Source organism: Taeniopygia guttata, chromosome 21 (genome assembly GCF_048771995.1).
Source record: "Taeniopygia guttata chromosome 21, bTaeGut7.mat, whole genome shotgun sequence".
Taxonomy (NCBI): domain Eukaryota; kingdom Metazoa; phylum Chordata; class Aves; order Passeriformes; family Estrildidae; genus Taeniopygia; species Taeniopygia guttata.
In genome coordinates this window covers 5,425,064-5,449,877 of record NC_133046.1, presented here as the reverse complement: position 1 = coordinate 5,449,877, position 24,814 = coordinate 5,425,064, and the positions used below count along the sequence as shown (strand labels likewise).

At 47.5% G+C, this 24,814-nt stretch overlaps 1 protein-coding gene across 33 annotated transcripts in view; it reads right to left on the bottom strand.

The window, feature by feature from the left end:
• The window catches only part of EIF4G3 (eukaryotic translation initiation factor 4 gamma 3), a 138,524-nt gene that overhangs the window by 16,644 nt on the left and 97,066 nt on the right, over positions 1-24,814 (bottom strand). For 31 of the 33 annotated variants that reach the window (XR_012051690.1, XR_012051691.1, XM_030289413.4 and 28 more), the window contains 12 exons: positions 18,508-18,596; positions 16,736-16,988; positions 14,266-14,423; positions 13,160-13,285; positions 11,996-12,106; positions 8,212-8,382; positions 7,037-7,234; positions 6,052-6,198; positions 5,533-5,769; positions 3,420-3,524; positions 1,968-2,100; positions 876-970 (listed from right to left, as the gene is read on the bottom strand). Coding sequence is in view for 31 of the 33 variants with exons in the window: in XM_030289413.4 (XP_030145273.4) it covers positions 876-970; positions 1,968-2,100; positions 3,420-3,524; positions 5,533-5,769; positions 6,052-6,198; positions 7,037-7,234; positions 8,212-8,382; positions 11,996-12,106; positions 13,160-13,285; positions 14,266-14,423; positions 16,736-16,988; positions 18,508-18,596 (1,823 nt within the window). In the remaining 2 variants the exon portion in view is untranslated. The remainder of the gene's footprint in view (positions 1-875; positions 971-1,967; positions 2,101-3,419; positions 3,525-5,532; positions 5,770-6,051; positions 6,199-7,036; positions 7,235-8,211; positions 8,383-11,995; positions 12,107-13,159; positions 13,286-14,265; positions 14,424-16,735; positions 16,989-18,507; positions 18,597-24,814) is intronic. The other 2 variants (XM_072917402.1, XM_041720433.2) reach the window with 1 other exon arrangement.

Sequence of the window (24,814 nt, the reverse complement as noted above, 5' to 3'; positions counted from 1 at the left end):
TTATGACTTTTAGAAGGAACAAACTGATTGGATCTGCAGAAGGGCTGCAGTCTGTCCAGGTCCTGCTTTAGAGTTCTCCAAGAATCCAGGCACTGAGTGTAAAAATTCAGGGCAAGCGACATTAAGTGGGATAAGGAAATATTTAGGATTCAATGATTTATGCAAAGGCCAGACATTTTCTTGGCAAGAAAACCCAGAGCTGTTCTTAAGTTTGACAAAGGAGAAATCTCCAACTTGCCCAACCTGCAGCTTGGAAAACTGTCCTAAATTCACCAGTCTAATGGTGAAATAACAGGAAGATTCTCATCTGGAGGATGAACATGAGAGTTTATCACATGCTTTGGGATGCAGTCGTGCCACCAAGTCAAGAAACCTCTAAGAGCAGACACAGCTCTTCCCATTCTACTGGAGCATCCTAAATCTGGAGTGCTGCTGTTTGTGACACATCAAAATAGATGTGGCCTCTCTGTTTTATTGAGGAGCAGCATCAGAATAGTCTTAACAACTTGAGGGAGCCAAGGATTTCCAGCAGGTGTTTGAGACCCATGGAACATGGGTGCTGTGCTGCATCTCCGTGTCACACAATACCCTGGCTCACATTTTCATCACTGAGTAAAATGCAGATTTTCTGGCTGTGAGGGCTTCTGGATTACTAAAACGACACTGTCAACCTGAGAAAGAAAGTCTGCACACTCCTTTCCCTCAGGACAAAACAGGAACATCCAGAAGATAATGCAGCTTGATTTGCACACAGTATTTAACTCAGAGGATTTAAAATGTCCCAGCCCCAAGTTTTGACCTGCACACACCATCCCGGTCCTTCCTGGATTAACAGATGTTTTGCTGCCCTGAAGGAGGCTTGTGCTGGCACCTACCTTGGTGATTTTAAGGAACTTGGTGGGGTCCAGCACTCTGCTGTTCTTTGCCCCCTGCACAGTGTTCCAGCCGCCTTCGTCGACCCGCGGGACACCTGAGGAGGACAAACAGAGCCACATTCAGCTCAGCTCAGCTCACCCTGCTGCCCTGATGGGCAGAATCCTGCTCAGAAATGTCCTTTTCTCTGGCATGCCATAACCAGCCTGCCTGCCTGTGCTCTCACAGAACAGCTCTCGCTCCTTCCAGGGGCTGCTTTTGGAAGGGATGGTTCCTGCATGGATTTCTCTGCATTCCTCTGGGTGCTGCACGTTCACGAGCTTGCAGAAGGAGCAGGTGAGATGCCTCCCCTGGCAGAACCTCACTCACCCCACAATTCCTGCAGTGCTTGGCTGGTCTGACACGGAGCCCCTCAGACACTCCCAGGTTCCTCACCTTCCACTTTTAGGATAAATAACATCTACATGGATTTTCTATACACGCTGGTTTTTGAAAACAGCATTTTCATTTGACAATCCTTAGAGAATCCCCCAATCCTTAAAGAATCCCCAAACTTACTTTCTCCTTGCCCTGCTCTGTCCCAGTCTTAATTTTCCCAGTCACTCCAAATTCATCTTCAGACAATGCCCTGAGGGCCAGGAGCAGTTTAAGGTGATGCCAAGACACTCCCTCAGACAGAGTCAGCACCTCATGACTTTAACAACTAAAGACAACACAGTTACTCCTGAAATTAGAAGTTTTTGTCTTGAAATGAGACTCTGCAGTTCTGCAGTGCATGAGAATGAATGGCAAATCTGACTCCTAAGTAATAAGTTGTTAGAACAGATTTCTGGCAGCCTGTCACAAAACCAAACATGGTTTGCATGAAAGGAATGTGTAAGCACTGTTGGCCTGTGGTTGGTTATTTTCACCCATGAGATTTGCCCCTGAAAATCCCCACAGCCAATACATGGCAGATCTGCTCCTTTTCCAGCCTCTGCCATATCAGGCCCATTACATTAGGAAAAAACACCCACAGATTTTTTCCTTTAATGTGGGATACCCTCTTAGACCACTGGATGTGAAATGAACAGCCAACTTGGCTTTTACTTTACCCGGTCTCCTCTTGTCTTTGGTCATGAGTTGTTGCACCTTCCTCTGTTCTTCCTGCTCTTCAATCTTGGCTTCTTTGTGGATCTGCTCGATGGTCTTGGGGCCCTGGTCTGCTCTCCGTGACACCCAGTTGCACTGGGGAAGAAGCAAAAAAAACCAAACACGTGCTCAGGGAAACTTCCAGGGGAGCATCAAACGTGGGGAGTTTGAATATTGGGAAAGAGGACTCATCCTCCCACCCCTGTCATGCCTTAGAGGGGCTGGAGAAAATCCTGTGGAGCTGGGACATGTTATGGGCATGGTTATCCCAACAGCTGAGAGCAGAGCCTTGTACTGAGCTACAGAGACTGCAGCAAAGACCTGACTGAATTCAGGACATGTTCATCCCCAGCCTGTACATTCCCAGCTTCTCTTTCAAGGCTCAGAGGAAATAGAAGAGCTGCTGTCACTCTCTGTTTATGACTGATACTCCTCCAAGCTTGAGGGAAGAAATGAAACCTTGAAAATAAAAAAAGCAAGAAGTGACTGATTTTAAGTGGAGACGGTGCTTTGCACTCCAGGAATGGTGATGGCTGATGCAGGAATCCTGCAGGGAGGAGCAGCTGTCACTCCAAAAACACTTTCCTTGCTTGATGTGTCTTTTCAGCCATGCAGAGCCCAGACCCCTCCAGCCCTGGAATGACCAGGCTATCCCTTATCTTGCTGCAGCCTCATTACAGCTCTTGGGGTAATTATCTACCTGCAGCCACAATGGTGACTTCAGCCTCCATACAACCCAAACCAGCTCCCCTGGGGGGGAATTTGCAGGTGCTGGGAAGGTTTGTTCCACTCAGGGTCATGTCTTCACCTGCACAGTGTGGGGACCCCCAGCACTGCATGTGTACTGACCATGGCACTAGGACAACATGGAGACATTTCCTGGCTTTGAACAGCCAGGCTTGGGGGAAAAGGGAAGCAGATCTCCCCCTAACATCCCACTTGAGCCATGAATCCCAGCTCTTGCATGAGAGCTTATCCAGCCTGGATATGAAAAGGAACATGACAGACTGGCATGAGAGCTGGGTGTGTTCACCTGCAGGACAGAAGGCCCCAGGGAGAGCTCAGAGCCTCTTCCAGGGCCTAAAGGGGCTCCAGGAGAACTGGAGAGGGACTGGGAACTAAGGGGAATGGCTTCCCACTGCCAGAGGGCAGGGTCAGATGGGATATTGGGAAGAAATTCTTCCCTGTGAATGTGGGGAGGCCCTGGACTGGTTGCCCATGGAAGCTGTGGCTGCCTCTGGATCCCTGGAAGTGCCCAAGGCCAGGTTGGACAGGGCTTGGAGCAGCCTGGGATAGTGGAAGGTGTCCCTGCCATGGCAGGGGGTGGAATGGGATGATCCTTAAGGTTCCTTCCAACCCAGACCGGTCTGGGCACCCATGATTTCACACTTTTACTCACTGGAGCTAGGACCTACCAGCCTTAGGTCTATTACATCCTGAAGCATGAACCGAATCCTTGAGGAGGTTTTCCTCTCTTTCACAATCTTCTCCATCTGATTAAAATACTGGTCCATGCGGGGCTAGACAAGAAAAACATCATCAGCACGTTGTGGAGAAAAATGAAAACGCTCCCTCGAGGGGCACCCAGCGGGTCCTGCATTCTGGGATTTCTGTGCTAGAAACATCAGGGACACAGGGCTGCTCCCCAGAGAGTGAGTGCTGCGTCTTGTACACTCCTCCAGGATGGATTTGAGGGTGCACAGGGCAGCATGTACAGGAGATGAGGGATAACTGTGCAGGCACACACTTCCTCTGGGTTTTTAATTACACAAACCATCTACACCCTCTGCATGTACAGAATAAACATTACATTCATTAAAAATATATCTCAATCTGAGCTTCCCCTCCTCAAATCAGCTGTGTGCTCAGCTCAGCCCAAGAAAAACTGGCTCAGGAAACAAAATGGGTACAAAACCAGCCTCAGACACACCATTCCGTGGTTTATCCCCCGAGCAGAGCCAGGCCAGACTGAGCAGTAGCTCTGGGTCTTTCTCCAAGAACAGTTTAATGGGCTCAGCCAGAGGAAAAAACCTCACAAACTCCTCATCCAGAAAATTGTGATGTGGTGGAATCCCAATAGGTTCACACCAAGACATGAATTGGGATCAGCAGAGAAGCTCCTGTTAGGTCTAAATTTGGCTCACCAAGCTCTAAAAAGCCTTATTCTCAAATTAGGGCCTCTGGTTGTTTCAAACAAGAGTTTCAGAGCAGTTTTCTACCATGTTTCCCACTCTCTTCACTAAAAACCAGCTAAACCCTTGTCCTTGTAGTTAAACAAACAAGAAAAAAATCCATTAAAATTTGTGTTTGGCCTTGCCTTGGAAAGTTCCAGCTCTGGGAGCGTTTCCTAAGTTAGGCATGATGGGGAAATATTTCCAATAGACTTTATTTAAAAGTTTTAATTAAATTATGACTAACAGTTCAGCTTCAATAAAAACACATAATAAAATGTCTACCGCATTAAGAAGGATTCTCTCAGTCTTGACAGAAATAACCAATCCCAAAAACAGGGTAGAGGCATCTGGAATTGCTCCTTAGCTCTGTGCCCTGCCATGCCCCAGCCCGAGGGTTCAGAACCAGCAGAGCACCAAAATGTTGATTTTTAGAGTGCTCCAAAAAACCAAAACAGCATCCAGGCCTCGTCCAGCCTGACCTCAGCCTGGAAGTCAGACCTGGTTTTCCTCCCAAAGCACATGGAGAAACTGATGGAGAATGGTGCTGGCTCACAGCACGGGATGTTTGCCTGTTTGCTGATAAACCACGCTGTTTTGGTCAATGCTCACCAACAGCCTGGGAAATTCCTTCCCCCTAAGGAATGAATTCTCCCTAACGGCAGCTGAACACAATTAGCTCCGTTTGTTTCCAGAGCCCAGTCCCACTGATTCCTGGCAAAACCCTGGGGTTGTTCATCCCAAGGCTGGTTTTTGTGAAGGAGCAGCAGGCTGTCTGTGCCAAGAGAAGCTCTTGGACTGCACAATGCTCTGTGCTACAGATATATTTGCTGGAAAAGGGGGAGGAGGATGCAGGAGCGCTGTGGCTGCAGAACAGCTGCCACATCCCAGCACATCTGGGGACAAGGATGACACAAAACACAGGCACCCCCGAGGCTCAAGTGGGGGTTTGGACTAGTTCATGAGGGTGCTGCAGATTTAACATGAGTAACACATTTAACGGTGACTTTTGAAGGTAACACAAACCTTCAACTGGAAATAATAATGTTTTGGGAACTACAAAGGGAGAGGGACATTCAGCTTGGAAAAAGGAAACATTGAGCATTTTTGGGCTGTGTGTTTGGATAAAATCTTTGGAAATAACAACTGGATAACACAGTTGAAAATGATACAGAATCTATTACAGAGCAGGGAGCGAGGCCAGGTCATGATGAAACATCCACAGAGGAGTGGATGATTTCCTCATGCAATATGGAAATTCCTGAAGAAAAAACAAATCTTCAAATAAAAACACCCCACACCCATTTTTCCAGCTCTGCCCAGAGAACCTCATCCCTCACTCCCATTCCTGCCCCACCTTTGCCTTCTCAAAGTCCAGGTCCTTGCCAATGGTCGTGAGCAGGCGGCAAAGGCACTCGAGGGACTCCTCATCGTGGTTTTTCAGCAGCTTCACCACGCAGTCGTGCATGATGGCCTCCGTCAGCATCTTCAGCTTGAAAAGCTCGCCGATGAATTTGATGTTCCCGATGGATCTCCGCCGGGCTTTGTCCTTGGCCTCTTCCAGCTCGTCGTGGAGCCGTGTCTTCTCCTCTGGCTGTAAAACAGGAAAACAGCTCTGCAAAACCACATTCCCAGTGCACAGAACTCTTGGAAAGATCTAGTTTTATCTTCGTAGACACTGTTCCCTCTTTTTCTCCTAAAGCCCAGAAAGATGTTGGGATAAACCCACCGTCAAGGCAAGTATCTTTTATTATTCTCAGGCACAGTGACAGAATGAAAGTCTCAACTCCAAAATTCCCCCAAATCAATTGCTGTTTCAAAAGGAAATAATTTTCTGAGGGAGCTCTGAGAACTTATGGAGAAAAACACCACTTACAGTGGTGGCAGCTTCGAGTTCTTTCTGCTTCTTTTCAAAGACATCATCGTCAGCTTTGTCCTTTTCAAATTCCTTCTGGCAGCGATTTAACAGCAACTTACGAAAATTTACTGTGCTCCCAGGTTTGTCTGCCATGGGCACTTTCAGCTGGAGTGAGAAGGAAGAAAAACATCAGCAGAAATAGGGATAAACTCCACAGAGGAGGGGTGATCCATAACAATTTATTTTGCTATTCATGTTGAGCTGCGTAGCTCCGCAAGGCTGCGGAAGTAAAGCCTCACATCAGGATTTCCAGGGGAGTTTTACATTGTGGATGTAAAGTCACACTCCAAACTTGGCTGACACCACCTCCACCCGGGGATGAATTACATTTCCATCCATATTCTCCCTTAAAAACACCCCCTGCTTGAAAACACTCCTGTTCTGTGCTGACGGCTTAAGTCATATTCCTTCACTGCATGTCATGAAGGACCTGGGGAAAAGGGGCTCTTTTGTCCCAGATTCACCACCTGAGAATGATCTGTGCAAAGCCTGGCTCATCCTGGGCTCCCTTGGAACTGACAGACACAGAAGGGTGGGGAGGCCCTGGCACAGGTTGCCCAGAGCAGCTGTGGTTGCCCACCCCAGAAATGTCCAAGGCCAGGCTGGAGGGGGCTTGGAGCAACCTGGGATAGTGGAAGTTGTCCCTGCCCATGGCAGGGGGTGGAATGAGAAGGGTTTAAGCTCCCTTTCCTGCCTGTACTAGTCCATGCTTCTGTGATTCCATGAACTTCCCAAATACAACTCCTCTTGCGACCAGGCGGAGCAAGGAGTCCTCAACTCCCAACAACTGCTCCAAACAAATCCCTCTGCCTTGGGCATGGCCAGCAAACCAAGACTCCACATTAATTATTCCTACTTACACTCAGCAGCTGCCATTTAACTCTGCTCTCTGCAGTTTCTGTCGCTGCCCCTCAGCCCAGAGGAGCTCCCGGGTGGCTCTTACCGTCACCAGGCAGCGGCACATGTTGGCGTAGGCCACGGAGAAGCTGGGCTCGTCGATGGCCTTCTCAAAGACCAGGTCGATGACTCCCTTCAGCCTCTCCTCTGTGTCCACTGTCAGGTCTGTCACCTGCTTCATCAGCTGGTTGAACATCTGGGGCGTCAGCTTGTTCAAGATGCTCCGTACCTTGCGGAACAGCTCCTGAGTGACAGAAACACTGCGAGCTCAGGCACAGGTGGTGCAGGTGGATTTCAGGAATGAGGCAGGATGCTTTCCACAGGGGAATGGAGATATCCTGTAGGAATGTCTGGGAAGCTGAGTGACACACCACATGCTTCCAAACAGCCCAACCCCAGTCCTCACTTGGCCACCAAAGACCAAGACTGCAGGGCAGGAGTTTTGGAAAACACCCCCAAGTGCTTTTGTCAAGTGCAACAGAGGCACAAAGCCCTTCCTGTCAGAAATACTCTTCTTTATATTGTTTAATCCGTGAGCTATATATTAACAGGGAGTGGCCTCTGTCTCCTTAAGCCAGAGATAATCTAACTTTCCTATAATTCAGTTTAAGGTACTTTATTTGTTCCTATCCAGGATGATAATGAGATCAACAATGCCACCAATAGCTCCAAGAACAGAATTCCAGTGTCCTTCAAGACCATCCCAAATTATCCTACAAATTACAAACTTGACCACCAGCCAAACATCTCCTCCCACAGCGAGTGCCCCATGGAGGAGAGGAGGGGGAGAAGGACAGAGGCAGCTTCAGATGGCACCGCTTGGCTGGGCAGCACCAACTGAGGGATTTCTCAGAGGAACCTCAGTCTTGCTAAGGATTCAGGGAAGAAATGTAGTCTAAAAGGAGATGAAAACCAAGTTCTGTGCTGGGAATTTAGGGCTCTTTGCTTTAGAATGGAGACAGAAATATTCCTGTAAAACAGCAGGAGGAAAGCAACCCTGGAAGAGAGACAGGAGGTTGTCTGGTGTTCTCTGCTTAATATACAGGACTGGCATTTAAACACCAGGTCAAGAATAAACATACAAAAATACCATCAAGGAAGCGGAAAGCTGGGATTCCAACTGGAATTCATTGCCCTTTTTCACTGTCTGACATAAGAGGGAAGGCAAATTACCATTACCTGGGGCAGCTGCTGCACCCTCAGACCTGCTTTTGCTCTCACCTGGGTTTTGACATTTTCCGGGTCCTCAGTTTGGTTTTCCCTCTTCAGGCTTGGTTTCCAGGCGTTCTCTGCCTTCTTCAGGTGCACATCCTCCTTCACACACACAGTGATGATCTTCCTGGGCTCCCTCCTCTGGCCTGGCTGAGATCTCCTCGGTCCAACATTCAACAACTAGGACAAAAACATTCCTTGTTATATCCCACTTTAAGCTCACGCTGGATAACACATCCAGGGCAAACGCCAACAGTTGGTGGCACCGCTGGCCACCAGCACGTCCTGCTGGGGCACCAGGAGTCCCCCCGACCCAACACTGCTCCAGGCTGCTCACAGGAACGTGCAGACACCCAACACATTTCTCTGGGCAGCTTTTCCCAACAGAGAGACGGGATGACTCTGCCTAAACAACCAACACAACTTGGTGACGCTCCAGGTGCTGCTACAGGGGGCAGAACTGACCCCGACTGGCCAAAAGTGCCTCTTGGGAGTCAGAAACTGCCCAACTGAGACATCACAGCAAGGTGGGGAAGAATTCAGCCCTTACAGGTGTATTTCAAACACACCATCCCAAGCACTTAGACAATGATAAATTGGCTCTGCCAGAAATGTTAAGTTTTACTGGATATTGCTTCCAACAAAGCCATTTTGAGATGGGAATTACATAAAACACAGTGAAGGAGTATCACTGCAGCTCCTGCACTCTAAAAATACGGATCCTAACAGATATGGGACGAACTCTGTGTGGTTTCATGGAACAAAAAGGGAATCAGGGTGCTTTGGAACTGCCTAAGCACCTCTGCAATCCTATGTAATGTGATGCTCCTCCTGAACAGGCAAAAAACCTGCCACAGCTGGGAAGTTTTTCACCAGGTGTACAAGTGGTAGGGTACAGGACACCCCCAAACCTCCTCTTCCTCATCTGGGGGCTCTGATTAAAGACTAAAGGTACCAGGTACTGTTGGGAGGTTGCTCTTCCCCATGCTTTTTCACATTTCTGAACTCATTTATCACAAAGGGCCAACCTCAAGGTACAAATTAAAGCAGCAAAACTCCATTATCAAACCTGGTACTTCCCACAGCAGTAATTAATCTGCTCAGCAGCCACTCATGGAAGATGGGCCATTTCAAAGACTGCTTTGTTCAACAAAGGGATTGAATGAGCATCAAAAAGGCCAGTACAGTTACTTGAAGAGCTTCAATGAATAGGAGGAAAGGGCTCTTGGCTGGTGCCTCTTATGTCATACATCAGCCACAAACCTGGATTTGTGGTTACTGAAAGGCAAATTTCTTCTTAAAGGCAGGAGGGAGTTGAACCACTTGCCTTTGACAAGGTAAATGTGTGCAAATGAGCAGGATCACCAGCAGTGCTGGGGCTCTTGTCTGGGGTAACAGCAAGAGAGGAAGATGCTGTCAGAAGACAATGACCTCATGTTGTGACCTGCTCCGTGTGCCCAGCGGTGCCTGGGAGAGGGCTCAGAGGAGCGGGGTGTCACTGAGCTCCCCCCAATTTACAAAGATCCCTTTTCACATCCCCTGCCACGCACAGAAATAGTCCAGCAGATTATTCAAACTGCACAGGGCACAAGCCCCATGAATGCTACAATTCACTGAATCATTCATCTTGGGAAGGATCTCCAAGATCATCAAGTCCAACCTCTTGTAGCGCAACTGCACCAGCTGATCACTCCTGAGGAGTGAACAGTGGAACAGGGAGCCTTCAGGATGTTTTTGTGTCAGACACCTTCCTAAAGCAGACACTGTGTCCCCTCTCTGCCCCCACCCTGAGCCCTGGCTGACACTGGTCTGGCTCAGCAAGGCCTGACAGCAGCCCTGCCTTCACACATCACCTCTGGTGTCACACAGTTCTGCTGCCCAGGCTCTGACCACGCTGCAAACGTGGAGAGAAGAGACTTCCCTCCACCAGACAATGATGTCAGAGAAAACTGACTGGCCACAGCCACGTGTGCCACAGCTCAGCACACACCTCCTGCCCGTGGACAGCTCTGTTATCAGAGCCAGGCTGGAGTGTGCCCTGAAAACCCAAACCTTTGAGCTCAGAACAGGTCAAAGCCAAGGAGAGGTGACCTGCAGCCACCCCATCTCCTGCACAGAGGCAGCTCTGGTCTGAAGGACGTCCCAGCCAGCCAGGCTGTAACGCGTGGGGACGGAGTCGCAGAGGCCGCACTTCCTCGGGCACGGGTCCATGCAAATGTTCCTTTTCAGCAAACCCCCACCCCTGAGGGAGGTGACTCCCTTGGAAAACTGAGGGATGCACGGAGCACCAGCGTGTCACCTGTCACCTCCTCACATCTGGCTGCCTTTGAGCCCAGACCTTTCAAGCATCAACACAATAAAGACTTTCTTTGAGACTGTATGTTTTTAATATCTGTGAATAAAATCAGTTCAAACTGTGTGATTAGGTTTTCAATCAGTGAACAGAAGCATCCTTTGAATATGTAATAACATAATAGATGGATCTAATTTTTAAGAGAAATTGTCTAGGGCTCTGGGGTTTTTGGCTCCAGATTTATGCAGTAAGTTAAAGAGATGCCTGAGCTCAGGCCTGGCTTCCTGTGAATAATAATGGTTCTGGGGCATGGGACAAGTACCAGGTATTCCTGCATTAATGCGAATGACCTCTCTTCCAGAGGAAGACATGGGGCAGGAAAGCAGGAAGACACAGATACAAGACTCCTGCAGAGAAGGCAAAGACTCACAGCAGCACAGAGTGGCCTGGTGCTCCCACTCAGGCTGCAGGTCATGGAAATACTTTAGAAACCATCCAAGGAATTAAGGAAGTGCTTCTTCCTCTATAAGAGGCTTTGAATGCAGACAGTGAAATTGATCTTTGATGGTGGGAGAGGTTGAGGTGATTTCAGTTTCCATCACCTCTCAGGAAGGACAAAGCAAACGCAGCCTGTGCAGGGATGGACCCGTCTGCTCCAGCCCCACGTCTCTGAGTTTGCATCTCCTCACCTGGCACGCTCACCTAACCCCACCTACACCAAAGAGCCTTCCCAGCTGCATTCTGCTCCTGTGCAGCTCCACCCCGGTGCCGTCCGGCGCAACTTTGGTTAGTGCCAGAGACAGTCATACAACACGTTCAAGCAAAAAGTGGGAAACAAAGACAAAAGCCAAAGAAGCAAAACAAAAGACTCTCAACGTGCCGGAAGCGGTTAGCGCTGAGCTGCTCGACGTTATTTGGGGCAAGGAAGAGGCAGTGGTTTGATGGTTCATGGCATGGCCTGTGCAGAGGCGGGATGGCTGGGGACAGGCAGCGCACACGCAGGGGTGGCCATGCGTCACGAGAGGGGAACGTCTGGCATTGCTGGGGCTCAGACCCTCTGATCCTACAACCGCCGGCGTCGAGGACAGGCTGGTTAAACCACGTCACCTTCCAGCCCTCCTCCAGAACAAGGCAAGGAGAGGCTCTGCTCTGCAAAGGCGCAAATGTAAGATGTATGTTACGTGCTGAATGCTCCAAATGAACGGGGTAAGCGGGACTTACCTTTTCTCCCCCTTTCCACAGGTCTGCAAAGTGCAGACCCTCGCGGATCCCGCTCGGGCCAACGTCCCAGCATGCCCTCAGCTGGTGATGTCCCACCCACCACTGAAGACTGCCTAGAGGGGTACAACGCAAGTCTTGTTTCGGTTTTTTTTAAACAAGGTTGCACCTTTTTGTAAAGTTTTCTGCCAGTCGTTCTTTATCAACAGCGGGTGGTGGGGAAAAAAGGCAACTCTACAAAAAGGTGCAAAGTCTGGGGGGAGAGGGGGGGATTTGGCTTACCCCTATCGGCAGGTTCCTCAGTGGTGGGTGAGGCGAGACCAAGAGAGGGCATGCTGGGGGCCCACACCGAGCCAGGGAGGGCAATCCAGGGGTGCTCTGCACTTTGCAGGCCTGTGGAGAGACAAAGAGCGACAGCCGCGTTACCCGGGCGCCGCAGGGCTTGGACACTCAGCACTGACAGGAGAGGAGGTGCTGCAGCACAGCCAGCATGGGAAACACTGGTGACCTCATGAGCTTCTGTGGACCAGGTGGTGCTCCAAGAGAAACTGTGGCACCGAAGCAACTCCAAGACACAAGCGTGCAGCCCGGAACTGAGGCACCGGCCATGAGGCTGCTCCCAAACCAAAAATATTACATTGACCCAAAATCGTTGAGTACGACTCCTGGAAAGCAGCGCATTTGAAGTTGGGGTGATTCAAGGAACTCTTCTGGAACCAGCAGATTTGAAAGCTCCACGATGGCTGTGTCGTTAGACACATCCAGATGGACACAGCAGAAGCAACTCAATAGCTGAAAATCAGTGACTGCCCTTAATGATGTCCTCCTCCAGTGGCACTGACGGGGTAGCACGTGCTGGGGGCACCCATGCCCCAGGAAAAGACATGGCAGAGGCAGGAGTGAAGAGCTCACAGGGGGATTTCAGGGTGTGGGCAAAGCCAGACACAGGGAAAAGAAGGGAAAATGAAAGAAAAACAGCGGAAAAGGTGGGAAAACAAGGAATGAAATGACCAAAGCAACATGTGGAAGCACAGAGAAAGCAGGAACACACAGGTGCTGGCTGTATTTTGTTTGTTCGTAAAATCTCTTTGCTCTGTGGCTGTGTTTTGCAGCACAGCCCCCAGGCTGACGCACTGACGCCGGGTTTGTTGTACGACGAACGAACGACCGCACACGCGACTGCCGGGTCCTGGTGTTGAAACGCTTCCACCTCTCACACAGGGAAACAGGAAGGAGACAAACCCTTCCCAAACAACAGCTACCCATTACAAACATCCACAACTGTTTTCAATTCCCCTACATCTTGTCAGCCAAGCAAACATCACCCCTGCATTCATCCTGACAAAACCAGAACCACCGGCGCATTGGAAGAGGCCCACAGGCCTGAGGAAGGACTTCATCAGTGTTAATGCCAGTTTTTAAATGAGCAAGTTGGGGTAAACTCACACTTCCAGACACGTTTCTTCCCCCGGGGGCTTGCCTCCCAAAATCAGCAAAGGCTGGTGTGAAGTCGGGGCCTCGTGGCAGGATCCGGGGGTCCAGAGTCCTCAGCGGCATTTTGGGCGGGTTGATCTGTGCCGTGAGCAGAGCACACAAACAGGGGCTGCTCAGGGCTCATGCAATCTACAGACAGCATCTGCTAAACCATGGCAGTCATATTTAACAGCCAAATTAAAGCTTTTAACAAACCACTCAAGTTTTAGGCATCCACACTTATGCTAAAAATAAACATTTAATTTAAAACGCATCTTCAGGAGACTATTGAGGAAACAGGAAGAGCTCAGAAACATTTCAAGGATTATGGAGTTGGCAACATGAGAGATGGGCAACTGAGCCCAGGAAGCTCAAACATAGAACAGTGAAAAACAATCATGGGAAAATAGAAGGTAGATGAAATAATTTTGGCAATAAAGCTGCATTTTACAATTTGCCTAGGTATGAAACTCTGGGAAACGAGGATGACCCACATCCCTGAGTCTCAAGACTGATGCTGTCGTGGCTCCATCAAAGTCAAGGAACTCTCCTGCTCTGGTGTCAGCACTCAGAAATCCCAAGTGTTTCACTAAGCCCAGAGCTCCAGCAGAAACAATCAGCTCTGAGATGAGGCTGGAGAGAAATCCCAAAACTGTCCGCGAATGGAGTTCTTAAGGATCTTTTATTAGATCAGCTTATAAATAGTGAAGAAATTGCTTCAGATAAAAAAAACACTTTGCCCAAAAGCTTCTCTCTGCTTTTTAATTGATCTAATAGATCAATTAATTGATCTAATAGAAGCCACTGCCTCTCCATCCAGCCTTGCTTGGATCTTCAGCTCTTCACGGCTGGGTAATTTTAAATTTTAATAACATCCTGGTATAACTTAATCTAGATAAAGACTATCAAAAATGCTTCAGTTTTTAATCATCTGTGCACATTCATCAGGCACCAACACCTCTATTTGTAGAATTTTGTGATGAGACCAACTATTCCCACTTCCCACTAAAACCTGGCATGGAAATGGCTCAGGAATGAGGCATTATGGATCTTTATTTATATCGAAACCCTGCACATACCTGTTTTATGGGCTCTCCTCTCACCTTGTCGAGCACCACGTCGCTGATGGGAGGCAGCCCCTCGGGCTTCTGGATACAGGCAGGCATGAACTGGATATCCAGCAGGAATTCCCTGTCGTATTGCTTCTTCCCCTCTGGGTCCAGGGGCTTCCACTGCTCTATAGGGAGAGAAGTCCCTGAGAGTCACAGGAAACAAACCCCTGCTCACCCAGATGTGGGTCTGGTAAATCCAAAGGGATGAAGCTGCTGCACCAGACTGGGACATTTCAATTTAATTTGATTTTCATTTTGAAGGGAGAGAGGAGGGCAACACACCCAACGTTAAAAGGACATGAATAACAGAGAGTGTAGAGCCAGGTCCCACCACACCTGGATCTGGTCACTAATTCTAGTTCTAACCCATTTATCTAACTTTGACTTTGCTCTCCTGTGGGATATGGCAGAATGAGAACAATTCCCTGGTTCTGTGTGAAAATAAGGAAGTTAAAGGGGTTTGTGTGGTGCAAAAGGAAGCCATTAACATGAAGTCAAGGAGAGCAGAGCATGGAACAAAAACACCCTCTGAAAATGTGAAACCATGGAACTGTGAACAACCCACGCTGGAGATAACAAGCAGAAACAAGAGAAGCCACAACCACAGGCCATGATCTGGGAATTACAACTTTCCATCTATTTTACATGGGGCTTTTTGGGTGTGGAGGACTCTGCCTGGTGCAAATGAAAGCACAAACATACAGCCACTTTAACACAAGGGAAGTCAGCCTCTGGTGGCCTGGAGATGGACTTTTGGCACTGGCCACACAGTTTGTCTGAAATTAGGGAAGAAAACATGTTTTATCTGAAGAAAAACATCTGTATGAGACGCTGCCTTTGGATCTCCCTCATACCAGACTGCATTACTCAGCATTCATCAGCCCTTCAGGTATTTATTATTCCTTTATTTCACTCCCTGACTCCCAGCTTTGGATCTCTGGGATCTCACCATCTGCGCCCCTGCAGAGGCCACGAGCAGGGACTTACTCCAACGATGGGTTTTAATAACTGGGAATGAAAATACACAGAAGTGATTGTGAATTTTAGCTTTTAATGTAGTTTTGTTTCTACAGAGCTTTAGGATACAGAGGTGCAGAAATGGTTTGGCTGGATCCTGGTTGGAATTCCTGGCCTGTACCTGTCATTTACCGTGGAAAAGCTCCAACGCAACAACAAGCAGTTTATGTGTAGTTTCCTTCTCCTGGAAAGGTCTCAATGAGCTGTTTTAATGTGAAGAGCAGCCGGGCAGCATTACAGGAAGGATCCCCAATGCAGGGAGAGAAAGGGATCAAACACACAATTCCTCCAGAGGCAGAAATTCCCCTTTCTCAGAAGAGCAGAGCCAAAATCAAGGACTGTTGCACAAGTCTGATGTATGTTGCTTTTCCAGAGATCCATCCAAACCTTCCAGCTGAGTGAAAGGACATCTGGACACAACTGGGATTGTTCTGACTGCATCAGCTGATGAATTATGGATTAACTTCAGGAAGTGCTTGGCTAGTGAACTGCTCAGGTACCCTCAGTGTGATGAGCTATCAAGAGGCCTCTGTGTTTTCCCCTCACAATATGATTGTGCTGAATTAATAAAACCAAAGCAATTGAGGTCTTTCTCAGAACAAAGTGGTGCACAAATAACCACTGCAGTGGAGTCCCTTAATGGTGGTGCTCCTTGCCCATCAGGTTCTCCAGGTCCTTCCTTACTATTATTATACTCTTTAATTTCTGGGCTCTCAAAAAATATCTACTTTATGTGAAGCATTTGAATAAGAAATTGCTTAAAAACTGGGAGCAACTGAGAAGCTGGTCTCAAGTTCTCTCTAAATGAGGTGGATTAAACTGAGGTTCAGGTCTATAAGTTACAAAATCTTAATAAATAATAAAAAGGTTGCGTCTTGATAAATAACAAAAACACTCTATAGATATCCAATACCCTAATCAATGGGGCTGAGCTGGGCAGTGCCTGGATTGAAAACCACAAACTGTTTCTCTTCCTTACTTTTCTACAAATCCAAACATCCATGCAACTGTTTAGCCAGGAAATTAAATCTTTATGAACACCCATATTTGTATTTAGGACCCAATGAACACTTTCATTTCTTATTTAACCACCTCTTATTTCAGAAGTATTTTGATTTATGTGGAATTTCTTGGATGGTTTCCAGCTGTGGATCACACAGGAATCAACTCTCATTTCCACTGTGCTGTAACCAGCATCCAAATGCACAAAAATTTCAAGAAGTTAGGGATTTTCTCTTCTCTTGACCATGACCAGCAAGACAAAAACCATTTTCCCCTTTTGCCACCCTGGAAGATCTCTTGAGACCTGCTGGGTTGCAAATCTCAGCAGATCTAAATCCCCTTCCAGCCCCAGTGGGAACAGCTGTAGGGATGGTGGCAGCCAGGAGGGAGGCAGAGCACCAGGCAGAGCAGGACCTACCTGGTTTGAACTGGTACACGGGCCCCTCTCCGGAGCTCTCGGTGCAGCCGGAGGCGGCGTCGGTGCCCTCGCCCTCCGAGACGCTCTCGGCGCCGTTCCGCACCGGCTCTGCCTCCTGCTCCCCGTTCTCCTCCACGGCTTTCACTGCTTTGAGCTCTGAGGGTTCCCTCTCTGCTTGAAGCCCATGGCTCATTTTCTCCTGGTCGGATTCAAGTACTTTGTCCCCTGAAGGTTCCTCCTCCTCCTCCTTCGGCTGGAGCACGGACAGAAGCAGAGGTTTTGTTAGAAACACCCTGACAAATTCAGTGCACGTGAAACGGCTCTTCATGGATTCACACTGCATTTTTGGGAGCAGCAGGAATACTAATGCATCTTACACAGGGATATGGAACACTGAGCCACTGGGTGATTTATCAGCTCATTCCCATGGATAACCCACCGATAATTAAGGGTGCAACTGGAAAGACTCAGCATTGCCCATGAAATCCCCACGGGATTGGATGGAGGGAACTGTTAAGCCATGACCAACCCCAGCCTGGAAACACAACTCTGCTTTCCTTTTCTCCTACTGTCCATGATAAAGGGATGGTAAAGGGCACATGGTGCTTATTTTGGGGGATTCTTTCTTTAAATGCCTGCTGCCAACTGCAGCAGATGCCACTAAGGGAGGCAGTGTGAGATCCAGCCACAATTCCAACATCTCAGTTTCAGGAAAAAGCATTAATAGTATCCCTGGCTGTTAATTTTAGAGCTCTCCAAGGACACAGCCTGATTGTGCATTCAGACGAGGAGGCGTCGGAATGTGCTTCTCCCGGGAGAAATCCCAGCCCCTCTCAGCACTGAACAAAGGAATAACTTCACTGAGGATGCTCTGGAGGAGACTCCCGAACCTTTGCCTCCCTACCTGACAGCACCACATCCTAAAACACTTCTTGCAGATTTTTCAAGGGAATTCTCTGAAGAATTCCTCAGTGGAACTGCTGGGTGGTGCAGGAGACACAACTCTTCCAGGGGAGGATGAACCTCCTGGTGCAGCCCCTTTGCTCTCCTGCTCTGCACCACATCTGGCCAACCTCAGCTTTTATCCACATTTTTACTCTCTTGCTCCCTTTCTGATCGATTCTAACCCCATACTGACCCAGGATATTAAGCACAGGCCCCTGCTGCAATATCCCTACCAGAACAGCAGTGAGGGGGGTTTTCTTTACTCATCTAATCATTCTTGATGTGGTTTTGCCTGAAAACTTCAGCATTTTCCTTTGTCAGCTTCTCCATCAGTTGGTCACCAGAAAAACTATCCTTGGCCATGATATCCCTGTGCAGAATAACCTGCCAAATGTCAGGATGGTGGCCTGGAACCAAAATGGGGCAGAGCTCAGGGATCCAAATCTACTTTTCCCTCACCCTTCACTGACAGGGGTTCTTCAGTGCTGGGAAGCTGGCAGAAGTTTAGTGGAATCTTCTAGAGGAAGGTGCTCCTTGCTGTGGCAGGGGTTGGAATGAGATGAGTCTTTAAGAGCCCCTCCAGCCCAAACCAGTCTGTGATTCTATTGACTGTATTAGTCATTACATTAGGCAAACCCAAAGAAAACTGAAGAGCTTTAAAAGGGAGGAGGCTGACACCTGCTATCTAAAAGATGCTGAGGAACAGCAGAGTTCCTCCCCAAAACTGCCCTGTGAGACAACGAGGAAGCAACGTCTCTAAAGTACAATTTCAAGAGAGGAACACCATCTTTAAATCTGGGTAAAGCAGGACTTTGGTTCCCTCTCACCTCTGTTTCTGCCTCTGTCTCCTCCTCAGTGGCTTGGGTCCGGTCTTTTGGTTTCTTCCAGGTCTTTGGTGCAGTTACAGCGGTTTGGGCTGCAATGTAAACGTGCATCTGTTACAACCCTGAATGACACGGAGCTGATGGGGCCATGGGTGATGAGCTTCCCTCTCAGGGGCTGGTCTGAGGCACAGGACAACGAAGCAGCTCAGCCTTGTGGAGGATTCAGCTGGTTCAACCACTTTGGCATTCAATGCAGCAGTAACAATCATTAGAATGACATGAAAACACAGGAATTGTTTTACAAGTTGCTCATTTAAGCTCCAAATTGCATTTGGGGTAGCAAGGAGGTCACTGCCAACAGCAAAAGGATCATGCAGGGGAAAAAACCTTCAGGAAGTCAAGTTTTTAGAAGGATCAGCTGCTGGCTGGGAGAGAAGGTTGTTGTCAACATATTTTTCTCAAGAATTATCATTGTTATAATATTAACCATAAGCAAGCCCAAATTTCCAGTATCTCATCCAAAAGGAAAACTCCTTCAATCCTGCAGCACTGCCCTGAGCTGGATTTATATTTCAATTTAAAAGCAGGTTCGTAACTCCAGCATTAATGATCTCCCTGGCCAACTGAGTCAAAGGAAACACCACAGAGTATTCCCAAGATCAGCACTGATTTACTCCAATCGTGTTTTCCCTCTAAAGAGTAGAAGAAACCACACAATATATTAAGAGGAGACAAACCCATTAATCCAATCTGCTCCTAATTTGTGGCAAACGCTCCCAGCTTAAATTCGGATCCCAGGCACACATGCTCAGTTAACAGAGTGTAAATGGGATTGATTTTGTGACTGAAGATTACTGCAAACAGATTTCCAGCTCTGGCCTTTGGTTTCCAGCAGACACTGTGGAAAAACCCAGTGTGTACTTCCTTTATCACAATAAAACAGACTTTTGAAAGGTTCTTCACTATGGATAAATAAGAAGAGTTAGTAACAGCCAACTCTGTTCCTAAGGGCATGGAGCAAATGGGATTTGCTGCATTCCCACTGCCCCAAAGAATACACACATGCTTCCGTGGCTTCTCCAGAGTGTTTCTCTGTTTGGAGGGTGACCATGGACCTGCAGCCACTCTGCAGATTCCTGTGGGAATCACCACATCCAGGCCCCAGCCCAAAGAGCAACAGGAGCTACTGGTGCTGATGGCAGACTTTTACCCTGAGGCTGAACACCCCAATTAAAAAAGGAAAGTCTTATTTAAATACTCAAACATCATCTCCTTGTTCACAGAACCAATGGCTGGAAAACTCACCCAGATCTCCCAAGCTCCAGGTCCAGCTCATCCCATCCATTGCATCTCCCTATGGAGAAGCTTTAAGGGCAGGGCAGAGCCCCAGCACAAATCCCAAATTTCCTGGGGCTCAAAGGAGGGGAGTCCAGGCAGGCCCAGACTGCAACAGGGCTTTGTCTCCCCCAGATGGGATCAGCCTTTACTGCTGCTCCTGGCAGCTCCCTTGGCAAGAACAGCCCAGTTATTCCCAGTGTGCGGGGGCAAAACCAGGGCTGGGGATGATCAGTGTCCATGCACGTGGTAATTTCTGGAATTCAGCAAAGCACAGATCTAAGACAGGCTTCCCCAGTTCCCTCCATCACAAAATCTGCTAAAAACTCAGAGAAAACTGAGCCCTTTTCAAAGGGCTGCTTTCAGTCTTGTTTGATGATGCCACTTGCACACTTCCAGGGGTTTCTCCAAGAATGAATTAGGCCTGCAAAGCAACAACCTCAATTTTGCCACAGCCAAGTAATTTAACTGATCAGTCCCAAAGTTCTTAATCAGACAGAATTTCACTGCCCTCAAACTCAAACCATGGAAACCATCTACAGCATAAAATAACATTTCATTTTTAACTGCACATAAATAAATTCAGGGGTCATGGATTTAGGGCTGGCAAAGGTCCGGGTATTTCCTTCCTCAGTTGTCAGGATGTGAACATTACTGCTGCTCATGTATACATTTTTCCACCTTTTTTTAGCAAAAGTAAGCTCTGTAGAGGCTGCAGTCCTGCCAAGCCTCCCGAATGAGTCTTGCCTTAAATCCCACAACTTCCATCAGCCTGGGGGTTCCAACCCCTGGCCGTGTTGTGCAGCTGCCCAAGGTGGATCTCCAGAGATCTCTGGAGACATTGCTCAATCTTCCCCACTCTTAAAATAGCAGACACCAGATTTCTTTTATTCTGTCAAGTTCACATTTCTGCTGCAGGAGCTCAAAGGAGAATTTGCACTGATGTGAGTTTGGGTTCCCAAACCCCAAATCCAATAGGACAATGGTGTTATCCATCTGAAGATGGAGTTTCATCTCTGAGGCTGTAGGGAAATACAAAGTAATGTGTCCAGTTTGGCTCTTGGAGAGGGACAACTCCAGACACTTCTGGTCTTCTTTTCCATTTTCCTGTCCCCAGTTTGAGCAACTTCACGTCCTCTCCAATAGCTTAAGTCCTGCCCAAATGCAGATTCATTTTTGCCACTATTCACACTTCCAGACCTTGCTTTCAGCTCATGTAATTCCTTTGGAAAAGGGACACCAGAAACCCAACCAACACTCTGAGCTCTTATCACAGCTTCCAAAGCCGAGGGAGATAACAGGAGGGACAACAGAGATTTACTTTAGGACTGGAAAGAGGAACAAACCCTTAATTCCAGACTACACCACTCTCATTGCTAACCCCAGCCCTGCAGGGATCTGCTCAGCAGGCCCAACGCTCCCTCACCCCTTTCTCCAGCTGTGTCACGTTCCCAGTGGAACATCTTCCCACAGGATTTACCCACCCACGAGCTCACAGCCCGTCCAGCAGGACACGAGGCCTTTCCTCTCTGATGTGGTGCCAACTGTGAAGCCTAAATTAATACCAGCTCTTACAATTTTTATTTTATTATCCAACATGCCATGAAAGACCAAAGCAAAGATTCACCATTGCCTTCCAGCTTATGGAAAAGAAAATATATTCCAGTGGTTATGGCAGCAAATCAAGAAAAAGGCGACAGCTGATTTATGTTTCTGCCTCTCCAGGTTTTGGTGCTGGAGAAATGTCTCCAAGGTATTTCCAATTACAGCACAAGTTGCTTGTTACAGCCTCCTCAGCTCAGAAACTCCAGGACTTGCCACAGCTGGGCTATTTAATACAGAAATATGTCTCATAAACGAGCTCTGCAAGAAACAGCCCTTTGAATTCCATGTGTATTAAGTTCTTTCAGCTTCCTGTGTCCCAAGGAGCTCTGTTTGAGACACATCAGTCTCTTGTTTTCCTCTTTGCTTCTTTTAATAGCCATGATAGAATGGTGACATCAAAGGCCTCAGGTCTCTGGTAGCACCTTCTGCAGAAATTCCACTCCACCAACAACACTCTTCCTGTTTTGCTGCCTGGAAAGTGCTGGTCCCTCACTGTAGTTACAGAAATCCCAAAATCTAATAAAAAGCAACAGTCATTGATGACCTTCAGCCAGGGTGATGTTTTTAGTGTGGACTGGAGTGCCCAGGTCCTCTCTTGATACTATTTTTCTCCTTGTAGAGCAGATGAGTAGGAATTAATTACTGTAAAAAGCATGTGCTCTTGCCCCTTGCAGATAACAGCTCTGCCTGTCCTAAAAACTTCAGGGAAAAATTCCTGAGGAGGCAGGAACACAACCTATACCCTGAGAACAGGGGAAAGTGTCCCCTTTGGATGCTCAGACCAGGAACATGGTAAGCAGCAAGAAACCACCCCTGGTACAACACCCTGCACTGCTCAGTGGTTTAGTGCTCTGAAACCCACCACATCCTCCCCATTTCTCAGGGTGCACAAGCAGCGATGCTGATGAGCAGGGAATGATTATCCAGTCACACAGAGACACAGAGACTGAACCACCAAAGCTGCTGAATTCACTGTGAGGGTGCTCAGAGCAGGTAGAATTCAGTGTAAAACACAACAAGGGTGCTCCAGCAGAATTCCCTGACCTTGGAAATCTGGTAGAGAGCTAATGCCAGTGGAAAAGGAGGACTGGATCTCTACAGGATTAACTCAGCTCCTGCTCCTCCCTGCAAACACTGACTAAGTCCTTTTGCTGAGATGTAAAAAAAGAACTAAAAGAACTGCTGCAGCATAAAGATGTTTAACAGTCTGAATGTATTTTCTTTCTCGCCACAGAGCTTGACAGAGCAAAAAATCCAAGTCTGGTTTCCTTGACTGTTGGACAGAAGGTGTGTCTTGTAAAACTCTACAGGAACAGGCAAATCCCTTTGCTCATCCCCAAAAAGCTGCTACCTCCAGTGCAAAATACAGGATCCACCTGGGAGCCTCAGCAGTGCTGCCCCAGCAGCTCAGGGAGGAGGGGATGAAGGTCTCATTCCCAAAATCAGGCAGGCCAGGTTATAGCTATGAAAAGGGCAGGCAGGAGGAGCTGCTGCAGGAATGAGATTATCCTGAGAGGTCCCAGCACTGTCCCAGCCAGCCCAGCTCAGCTCCCTTTAAAGGGAAAGCAGGGCCATGATTTGTGGCCAAGCTGCTCTGCAATAAAAACACCATTCTGCTGAAAACCCCAAAGAAATATTGCTCAAAGTCACAGAGCTCACAGCTACCAGCACGTGCTCGAGAAGTTTCCCTTATCCCAGGTTTAATCCTAACTCCAGAGATCATAAAAAAAATCTCTCAGCCTTTAGTCCAAGAAAAACACAACAATATAACCCTTTCTCCTTGCTCCTGAGGGTCAGCATCTGGATTTTCCAATGTATATGGCAGACATGCTGTTCCTTGTTTCCTGAATTAGCAGACAGCCTCAGATGATGTTATTTCAATCTCTCTTCCTCTCTCCAAGAAACAAGAAAGAACTGGAAAATTATTGCTGAAAAGAAGGTTGGCAGAGAAATGCAATAGTTCGGGATCATTAAATCAAGGGTAGAGCACAAAGAACCACTTGGAGAGCTTTGTGCTTTCTTTGAAGCCCTGAGCTTTTAATAGAAATCTGGGTTTCAAGTCATCTTTTACATGACTTGAGAACTCCTTGTTTCCATGTTGCCAAAGCCAATGGCTTGGCTAATGTGTGCTCTGGAGCATAATGACATTACAGCACTAAAATTAATCTTCTGCATAATTAAAAGCCCAAACACTGTAAGTTAATTTTTTTTTAATTTAAACTACAGGCCATTACAAAGCCAGTAATAACACTGCAAGCTGGAACCTGCCTGTGAAAAACCTTATTTACAGAGTCCCATTTCTCCTCTCCTTTTTAAGGAAATTAATTTGGGTTATGAAGTAGCTCGGATTGAAAGAACAACAAGTGCCACAGCAGTGAAATGACCCGAGTGAAATAAAAATAGAAGATTAACAGGAAAAAATCCTCATGTAAGTGTAGTAAAGGGATTTTTCTTCTCATCTGTAGATACACAAACATGGAACAGGGCCAATCTCAGCCTTTCAGGGCATTTAAGAGCTGAGATTTCTGAGCCCATTTCCCATCTATCAAAGAAAAAAAAAAAACCTAAATGAAATGTTACTTTAAAAAAATGAAACCAACATGATCCAAATCACAACTGACTGTTTGTCCTCTTTGTCCAAGCTTCACCAGGTTCCAAGGAACTGAAAATACTGTGGAACGGGATGTAGAAAATGAGACACATGAAATGCTTTAACACTGCTGGATGTGAAGAACAGCCCCCATTACACCCCTCCAGCAGCAAATACAAGGAATTGATCATTTAACTTCTTTTCCACAATTTGATCTCCAGGAAGTCCTGCAAAAAAAAGCCATTTTCCACAAGAAACACAGAGTTTAAAACAGTTGGCACTGTTAAAGCCACAGTGCCAAACCAGAGATGTGGCAGGGCTGAAACCAAAGGCAGGCAACAACACTTGGAGAAACAGGCTGGATTTTAAAAGGTGGTTGCAGAAATTGCAGTTTTAGTGAATTTTAAACTCTAAACTGCAGAATTTAAATTTAAAATTGTAAATTGTACATTTTGCTTACATGTGACTTTTGCAAATGAAAAGCAGAAGCATCACTAATGAAGGCTGGGCAGGTAGAGGTGTGTGATCCTGGTGTGACACTGGTGTGACCCAGGTGTGTGACACTGGTTGCCAGTTGTATGGGTGAGTGTGAATGGTCCATTTCATTTTCCCACATCTGGGAACACCGTGACACATTTTTTCAGCTGGAAAAGGCCCAACTCCAGCAGTTCTAGAAACTGCTGGCTCAGGAGCTTCGTTCCAAGAGCTTCAGGGTCCCAAATCCAGAGCCACAGGCCCTTGGACCAATTTCTCACCTCAGAGGGAAGAGGAGCTGTCCTG